The 9669-nt window shown below is 40.7% G+C and overlaps 1 protein-coding gene across 1 annotated transcript; it reads right to left on the bottom strand.

Moving 5' to 3' along the window:
* Positions 1–5260: 5260 nt before the first annotated feature.
* On the bottom strand, positions 5261–8069 carry LOC122690526 (serine/threonine-protein phosphatase 4 regulatory subunit 3-B-like). Its single transcript, XM_043897460.1, has 2 exons — positions 6430–8069; positions 5261–6264 (listed from the first exon to the last, which is right to left on the bottom strand). The coding sequence occupies exons 1-2, from the start codon at positions 8067–8069 to the stop codon at positions 5592–5594; spliced, it is 2313 nt and encodes a 770-aa protein (XP_043753395.1). The 3' UTR covers positions 5261–5591.
* Between the last annotated feature and the right edge of the window lie 1600 nt (positions 8070–9669).

Here is a 9669-nt window from a genome sequence, read left to right as displayed (position 1 = left end):
CCCCCAATCCCTCCAAGCATCAGGGTCTTTTCCAATGAGTCAACTCTTCACATGAGGTGGCCAAAGTATTGGAGTTTCAGCTTCAGCATCAGTCCTTCCAATGAACACCCAGGACTGATCTCCTTCAGGATGGACTGGTTGGATCTCCTTGCAGTCCCAGGGACTCTCAAGAGTCTTCTCCAACACCACAGCTCAAAAGCATCAATTTTTCGGTGCTCAGCTTTCTTCACAGTCCAACTCTCACATCCATACATGACCACTAGAACAACCATAGCCTTGACCAGATGGACCTTTGTTGGCAAAGTAATGTCTCTGCTTTTTAATATGCTATCTAGGTTGGTCATAACTTTCCTTCCAAGGAGTAAGTGTCTTTTAATTTCATGGCTGCGGTCACCATCTGCAGTGATTTTGGAGCCCAAAAAAATAAAGTCTGACACTGTTTCCACTGTCTCCCCATCTATTTCCCATGAGGTGATGGGACCAGTTGCCATGGTCTTAGTTTTCTGAATGTTGAGCTTTAAGCCAACTTTTTCACTCTGCTCTTTCACTTTCATCAAGAGGCTTTTTAGTTCCTCTTCACACTCGGCCATAAGGGTGGTGTCATCTGCATATCTGAGGTTATTGATATTTCTCCCGGCAATCTTAATTCCAGCTTGTGCTTCTTCCAGCCCAGCGTTTCTCATGAAAACTGAGATTAGAGGTGTCAAATAAGATGCTGTGATTACACTTGTAATGAAAAGCAGAACTGGGATCTCTGTATTTCCAAGTAAAGTCCATTCTCTTTCTATGAAAGTGTGTTATGCACCTGACCCTTGTATGTCCTGAGCTCTTTCAGGGAGAGGGAAAAAGAGAAGGTGACTCAGCCTAGTGGATGTAGACTCAACATCCACAAAGTAAGAGAAGCCCTTGAATCAAGTTCCACACATATTTGGGCTAGAGGTTCACAGTCAAGGGTGATTTTGCCCCCTTGAGGAATATTTAGCTTGTTCTGCATAGTTTTTGCTTGCCATAGCTGAAGGTGTGCTGCTGGTCTCTAGTGAGTAGATGTCAGGAATGCTGCTAAATATCGTGCCAATGCACGGGAAAGCCTCCTACGACCATGAATGATCTGGCCCCTAATGTCAACAGTGTTGAGACTGAGCAGCCCTACTTCAGAGTAAGGCAATTTGGTCATTAAATCAGGACTAAAGGGATGAGAGATTATACAGGCCTCTTTTGAAACTGTAGGGTTCTGTCCTGACCATTCCCTGGCATAACACACATTTCTTTTCCCAGACCAGCCTGGCTGGTATAGCCATGGTGGCAGCCAGGCAAAAATGGGATCTACATGGTTCAAACTTAATTCTGGTTTTATACAAATGTCCCATGCCTTTTACACCTGATCTTCCTAGATGAAAAGTTTGGGTGAGAGTAGGGGAGTGAGCAGAAAAAAGGGCAAAGTTACAGCCATCAGAAAGGGGCACTTAAGTATTGTAGAGGTGGAGGAAGAGTAACAACCCAGCACCCAGGATTGCACAGGGGAGGGAGGGGCATTGACAAGCCCTGTAGTTAAGAAGTGCCTCTGGAGACTTCCTCCCCAAAGAAAACATCCTGGTGCAGTTCTCTCAAACTCTAGCAGGCACTTTTAGTCTAACTGCTGGGTCTGCCGTCCCCAGCTAGGCAGCTCTGAACACCTCCCCCTTAACCCTCCTGAGAGACCTTTCAGGAGATGCAGGGCATGATACACATACCCCTCTGGACATCTTCCTGCTCCCAATCACAGTCATCCCAAGGGGTGGACTAAGGTCACACCACCATGATGGTGACATGGACAAACAAGAAAATTGGATTGACTGCACTCAGCAAACACTCCAGAGCAAGAACTAGGCTGTTTTTATAACATGAACTGGGAACTTTAAGGCTGATCTGCTAGCATTCTCAACCTGTGTTCCCTGACTGGTGTTGGGACTACCTGACAGGTCTGCCAGTTGTAAAGACTTTCTTTCCAGGGGTTCCATTTGTGCTCTTGAAATTGTACTTACTGGGTGGGAACCAGGCACTAACATGCCTCTCTCCTGCACCTTTGGGTGGTAAGCTTTCAGCATCCTGGATCCTCCAACACCCCAAAGAGACAAGCACATCCATAAAAGGCCCCCAGCTTTGCCTGTTCTCTTAACTGCTTTAGGGCAAAGACATCTGGGTTCTTGTCTAGGGACCCATTCTAGTTACCACAGTGTTTCCTGGGATGGGACAAAGGGGAACAGGGTCAGTGACTCGCCACAAATCTTCAATGCCCTCCCACTTTCCCTCCTTTTCTAATTTCAATCCCATCCTTCACTCCTGACATCTTTGTTAACACCTCAGACATCACTCCACTAGAGTGTCTTCATTGCTATGAAGGTTTATTTTTCTGTCTACTTTTACACTTATTTCAGTTGTGTCTCAGTAAGGCACGATACATATACGTAGACTTGTCTGCCAACCAGAAGTGAACTCATTAGATTTTAATGCATCATAGCACATAGGATTATTGATTTATGGGCATAACTTCTGATATAAGTACTTATACTTGGCTTTATCCTCCCCCTTCTTGGAAATGATTATACTACACCTGATGATAATAATGAGTTTTGAAAGTTATTTATTGAGTACTAAATATTTTCTGGGTAATTTATATATAGTTTCTAATTTTTAAGGCAAGTTGGAGAGATTGTGGTTGAAAGAGAAAACAAGTAAATTGTCTAAGGTCCTGGAACTAGTAAGATTCAGAGTCTGCATTGTCATCAAGGACTGTCTAAATATGAAGCTATTGCTTTATCTGTTATATCACCCCACTTTGTTGGTGGGTTTAGAAAGTCACTAAGCCATAAAAATGACTGGGAGTCACATATCTAAAGTCAAAACCTTGACAAATTCAGGGCACCTCTTCAAAAATGCTCACCTGAATTTCGTTTTAAATACAAGGCCATTCCACACTATTTCTTCTTTTTATAAACAATCTACTTAAGGGGCCTATTAAAATTACTTCTAAAAAACTTAAAGATGAAAGTAAACATTTTTGACATGGTATCCTCTCACACACACTATCTACAGAGACTGAACATTTTGGTCAATTTTTCACTCAGTGTGCAGACAGTAAGGATTGCTCTTCTGTGTTTTGTTGCCCTCTTAAATGTTCCCTAATAGTAGGTTTTGCCATCTGATGGGCAATTTGCCTTTGTACCATTTTGCTTGTCATGTTGTTTCCCTAACATTAAGTTGCTGAGACTAGAAAAGGGCTCACAGAGGTTACACTGAGAGAATGCCTATCCTTTTTTCTTTTCTTCTTCTTTTCCCCTTGTTTTTACTTTTACTTTTTATTAACCTCCCATTATGGCCAGCTGAAGGGAAGAGAATAAACAGAGAAAGCAGCAAAGAACTGTTATTCTCTGTCTGGTTGTGAGTATCTGTTCTGCTAAGGAAATGGAACTTCTCCCACCAAAATAGAGTTAAGGATATTTTTCAAACAAAAGTTTGTGCATGCATGCAAATGTGTGTACTATGGAGAACATTCCCCATGACAGTCTAGTGGGAAGGAAAACATGAAATGCTCTTCAAACAAACTTCCTTTTTTGACATGCACTCACAATCTGAATCATCCCATTACAACATTTAACTAGCTTGGCTTGAGAGATGTGAAAATGAAGTTTCCCCATTGTCACATCCTCAGTCATGTCAGATTATATCTTCTGAGGTCATGTCCATACTTCAGCAGCCTTTATATTTGATGATTAAATCATTATTTGTTATTTTAGGAATACTCTGTCTTTGTAACTAACATCTCTCAGTTTTGCATAAGATGTATCCCCTGTTGGCACTTTAAAATGGTCTCTTTTATTTTTGGAATTAAAGGGTCACTTTTTAATTCCTGAATTGTATCTAGTTCAGCATCAGTTCAGTTCAGTTCAGTTCAGTTGTTCAGTCGTGTCCGACTCTTTGCGACCCCATGAATCACAGCATACCAGGCCTTCCTGTCCATCACCAACTCCTGGAGTCTACCCAAACCCACACCCATCGAGTCGGTGATGCCATCCAGCCATCTCATCCTCTGTCGTCCCCTTCTCCTCCCCCCAATCCCTCCCAGCATCAGAGTCTTTTCCAATGAGTCACCTCTTCGCATGAGGTGGCCAAAGTACTGGAGTTTCAGCTTCAGCATCAGCATAAATATCAGCAAATGGTACAAAACAAGTACAGTGGTATTTTTAATACAAGATAAATATCTGTCTTCTGGAAAACTATACTTCATATCTACACAGACAGATCATTTTGTTCAAACAATGGTCATAACGAAAATTAACTCTAAAATCTTCAAATAGGAGAAACGGCTTCAAGCAATTCCAGGGAAATTGGACCCAGTTTACATTCCACTCTAAAAAAAAAAAAAAAAAAAAGCACTTCTTAACTCTGTTACATTTTACTGTTATAAATTCACTTGCAATCAGTTCTTTAATAAAGCACCTTTCATGTTAAACCCATTCATTTACAGAAAAAACTTCAGGTATCGTATGTGTCATCTAACACTTAAGTAACTTTTTCTTTAAAAACTGTGCAAAATGGTTTGTAGATATTAAGTGCCACATCATTCAGCACTATTTTTTGGTATGTTAGTCTTTGTAAGTTACACTTTAAAAGTTACCAGTGGTTGGGAGTCCGCCTTGCAATGCATGGGACACCAGTTTGGTCCCTTGTCCGGGAAGATTCCACATACCTCAGAGCAGCTAAGCCCGTGAGCCACAACTACAGAGCCTGCAGGCCCCAGAGCCCTTGCTCTGTAACAAGAGGCCACCACAGTGAGAAGCCTGCGCACAGCAGCCTCTGCTCACTTCAACAAGAGAAAGCAAGTGCAGTGACAAAGACCCAGAGCAGTCAACAAATAAATAAATACTTTTTTTTTTTTTAAAGTTACTTACTGCTCTGGAGACAGACACAAGTTTATTCATGACTCAGGAAATGACTTCCAAGTATCTTTCACAATTTAGGCAGCTGAAAGCATTTGCTTTTTCTAACCACTCCCAAGGTCTTTTACACTACTACTGGACCAATTCTTTGCATCCCATCTAACCAGACAAAAAATTATAGCAACAACTGAACATTTTGAATCCAGCTTCCTTTATTTTCATGAAAATACACACCAAAAGTCACTTCCCTCTAATTATTCATAAGACTGATTTTTTTTTTGTCAAATCTTGAAAGAAAAGTGAATAGCTTTACTTTTTATTACAGTTGACTCTATTTTCCACATAAACATACATTTTTATTTCAAAGAAGGAACTGAAAAAAGAAAACCATAGCCAGAACCACTGGGCAAATGATGTTACAAGCTTTGCAACTGAACTGTTAATAGCTATGTCTCGTATATACTCTTGAAACAGAAATACATTAATATTAGATTATCAACCCTGAAATTTGATTTTTTACAAAACTAAATTCTCCTAGATGATAATAACAACAAACATCTTTGCTATTTATTAAATACATGTGTGCATATATGGAAGCTTTGGATTCAGACTCTTCAGCAAATGTTACAAAGTTTTACCAGAATTTAGTAATGTAATGGGTTTTCCATAAAGACTTTATGGGCTAAGATGTGGTCTTTTGCTGGGAGGTGTTTCATCTTCCTCTTCTTCTTCATCATCTGAATAATCCACTAAGCAAATCACGCTTCTGCGGTTTGGGTTACTTGCTCCATCAGCAGCATCAGCAGAATGGGATGAAGTAAATTTGAAGTCATCAAAAGATGTTTTGGAGGGAATATCTACCTTGTCTTCATTTTCTTTTGTTTTTTTAGTCTCAAAATAATCTTCAAAATCACTTTCCGGTGGTGGATTAACTGCTTCTTCCTTTATATTTTCAATAATACTCATTTCCTCCTCCTCCTCTATGACACTGGAACCTCTGCAAAATACTTTACTGTACAATACAGAACACAAATTCTTCCCTACTTGATTTTGCCGCTCTTTCTCTTGCTCATATTTCACCTTCAATCCTTTGAATGTCTGAACATATTCAATTGACTTAAGTGTTGCATAAAACTTTTCAACTATATGGGCAACAAGAGATTTGATGTTTTCCATTCTTATGTAGTCAAACAGTTCAACAATAGCTGAATTCAACATATTGTACCGAGTTCCATTCTTTAGAAGAGCATTTACAACTGGCTCAAAAAAATTTCCCTTGATGATATAACGATTTAAAAGCTCATCTCTAAGGCCAATCATCCTTCTCATAAAACGAAGAGCACACAAGATTAGAAAAGTGTGCTTTGAATTTAACAAGATCAAGACTTTTCTTAGCAAGTCTTTGTTCAAAATATATTTTTTCATGTAATATGCATGATGTTGCACACAAAATGAAAGCAGATCTAAAATTAGGGCAAGCAGCTGTGCTGTGTGGTAATTATTGAGAGAGTTTTTGTTGTTTTCGTCAGATCCAACTATATTATCCTTGTCACGTATATATTCTGAAGTAGTTGACAAAAGTGGTGCTAAGAAATTATGCATACAATGCTTACAGAAGAAATGTAGAAATTCACTTTTTTCACAGTGACTAGATGATGTTGTCATGTTATTTGGATCAAGCAGGGCACGAAGAATTCCCATTAAATGAAAAGCACTTGCTAGCTCAGGGTCAGTATCACAGAATATTTGTTGAATTACTAAATTAATGAAAAGGATGCTGTCTTCACTATGTCGGTCTTCTATTATAAATTCTCGAACCGTGGATGGACTATACTCTACCAGATAAGTAAATATATCAGTAGCAGTTGACCTTATTTGCAAGTCATTCATACTCATTAAAATTTTAAGAGCAGGAAGAATTCCCAGTTCTGTCACTGTTTTGAATAGTGCATCCTTGTTTTCAGAATGTAATGTCTGAGAAAATGCACAGAATTCCTTGAAAAAAAATAACAGTTCACGCCGTGTATCATCATCTGTAGTCTTATCCCTTAACTGTGCAAAAATGGTGGACAAAAACTTATCATCTTCCTGCAGCATACTGACTATCTCACCCTTGTTTAATAAAATAAAAGTTGTAAGAGCAGAAAGAAAATTCTCTTCAAATATAGATGGGATAGGAAAAAGGATGTCGTGAATGTACTGTACCCTGTATGTCTGATGTATTTTTCGCAGAAGTTCATGGTCTATTATTGGTATAACTTCTTTGAACTTCACTTTTTGGGTTAAGAATTCTCTATGCCTTTTTGGCTGAGCCAAGGCAGGGTCATATTCAAGGCATCCCACCACATCCATGATATACTTATCAGAAAAGAGGATCTCAAGCAGAGATGCCTTGTTGAGAAATAACATCCCTTTAACAATGTCATGCAGATCATGTAAGCTTTCAGTATCCTCTAGGTCCTCACAAGTGTGGAACAATTGCAGTAAATTTTTAATAAAGTCCTCATTTGCCAATAACAGAACCAGCTTTTCCTTACACAGAGATGAGGTGAGAGCTGAGGCAATTAAGTGAGCAATCTGGTCAAGATTACCCAGTTCACAGTCAGGCAGCTCAAGCACTTCATCAGTCTCTGCCATGTCATCCAATGTCTCGTCTTCGGATTCAACTAAGGTGTCATGTGTGATATTGATAGATGGATCTTTACCTTGAACCTGGCAGATGTCTTTCCATATCTCATGACAACTTGCTGCGTCCGGGAAACTTATCGCCATACCATGGTTCTCAGCTTCAGACCAAACAATTAATGTCCCTTGTCGTCTCTGATAGGGTGTGTCTGGATTTATCTTTGACTCCAAGATCTGTAAGCCGTTAGGTTCAGATCGAACTAGCAGACACATGCCCTGAAGGCGTTCCACATAAATAGTGGAGACATGTCCCTTGCCTAGAATTTCCCATTGTTGGTCATCATTCAGGAAAAAAACTTTCACTAGGCTCTGCTTGTCCACCATGGCAACCTTTGCTCTCTTCACCCTGGCCCTTGTCTCGGCCCGTGATCGTGTCTCGCGAGAGTTCATGGTTAACGGCAGCTGGAGTTGTGATGGCAACGACGGTGGCCGCTGAGGTAGCTGGTCGGAAAAATTGCAAGAAAACATGGCGGATAAGTTGAGGCCACAGGGATTCCGGTGGCACCTCAAATCAGTAAGGTTTCCCCACAGTTCCACTACTCACTACCATCCCTTGCTCCCCTCCTTCCACTCTGCCCCCCCCCCCATTAACGCTTTCTTAACGCGAAATGAAGAAGTGAGCCTGAGCCTGCTTGTGGCTATCTATGATAGCCTTGATAATTATGACTCCCCCAGGATTCTACTCCAAAGGAACATTCTCTGCTTGTTAATGCCGCCAAGCTTATAGAGGCTTAGTAAGGCGAGCAAAGAGCAGTTTTTTCCATAAAAGGTTCTGTCCTCCATTAACATTTTCACTCATCATGTGTGTGGGAATGGAGACTTAGGACCTTAGACAAAAGAAAGCTTAATCACTTAACATCCCAACCAAGTCAACACCTAACACTCAGTGTCAAGAAAACACACGTCCCTCTGCCATAGGTGGTACGCCCCCTCCCAATGGTACTCCCCCTCTCCTCACAGGTGGTACATCCCCTCCCCTCATAGGTGATATGCCCCCTCCCCTCAAAGATGGTATGCCCCCTCTCCTCATAGGTGGTACTGTGCTCAGTCGCTAAGTTGTGTTGGACTCTTGCGACCCTATGGACTATAGCCCACAAGGCTCTCTGTCCATGGGATTCTCCAGGCAAGAATACTGGAGTGGGTTGCCATACCCTTGTCCAGAGAATCTTTCCAACCCAGGGATCTAACCCCTATCTCTTACACCTCCTGCATTGTCAAGCGGGCTCTTAACCACTAGAGCCACCCAAGAAGCCCAGCCAATGTCAGTATCACTCACTCACCCATCCTTGAAAGAGAAAAGTGAAGTTGCTCAGTCGTGTCGGACTCTTTGCGACCCCATGGACCGCAACCTTACCAGGTTCCTCCGTCCATGGGATTTTCTAGGTAAGAATTCTAGAGTGGGTTGCCATTTCCTTCTCCAGGAGATCTTCCTAACTCAGGTATTGAACCCTGGTCTCCCACATTGTAGGCAGAAGCTTTACCATCTGAGCCACCAGGGAAGTCCTACCCATCCTTGGGAGAGGCTATTGTTCCAAGAGGGAGTTGGCAACTGATTCCTTTACCCTATTCAGTTCAGCCTAAAGCTCTATCTTTTAGCACAACAAGGAAAAAAATTCCTCAAATTTTCCCAATCTATAACCACACTACTTATTCTTAGGGAAAGAGTGGGCCAGTGGGAAACTGAGTTGAAGTTAGCCAGAAGGAGTAGCAAACACCACAAATCAATTGTTCTTATTTTCTTAATAATTATGGTAGTAATAACAACCACAATAACTAAGTAACAATACTTGACTGCTTATTATTATTATAAAGAAAGGTAATAACATAATTGATCAAGTACTTTAGTGATTATTATATTCAAGATACTGTAACATTTATATATTTTCGTGTTTAATTTTAATAATAACCCAGTGAAACAGGAGTACTAAGTGTCCTTTTGAGACCAGGAAACAAACTTAGAGAAGTTAACTTGCCAAAGATCATATGGCTAATAATAAGTTGAGGAACTCTGAACATATCTTTCTGACTGAAATATTGGTTTTCTCAGGCACTGAACTATGCTATCCCC

This window comes from Cervus elaphus, chromosome X, assembly GCF_910594005.1.
Source record: "Cervus elaphus chromosome X, mCerEla1.1, whole genome shotgun sequence".
Taxonomy (NCBI): domain Eukaryota; kingdom Metazoa; phylum Chordata; class Mammalia; order Artiodactyla; family Cervidae; genus Cervus; species Cervus elaphus.
The sequence above is the reverse complement of the archived record's forward strand: the minus strand, read 5'-3'. Positions and strand labels throughout refer to the sequence as shown.

Coding starts and splice junctions, on each gene's coding strand:
- LOC122690526 (XM_043897460.1), bottom strand. CDS start 8,069: ATGTTTTCTTGCAATTTTTCCGACCAGCTACCTCAGCGGCCACCGTCG. Junction 6,265..6,429: donor GGATCTGACGAAAACAACAA/AAACTCTCTCAA, acceptor CACTTTTCTAAT/CTTGTGTGCTCTTCGTTTTA.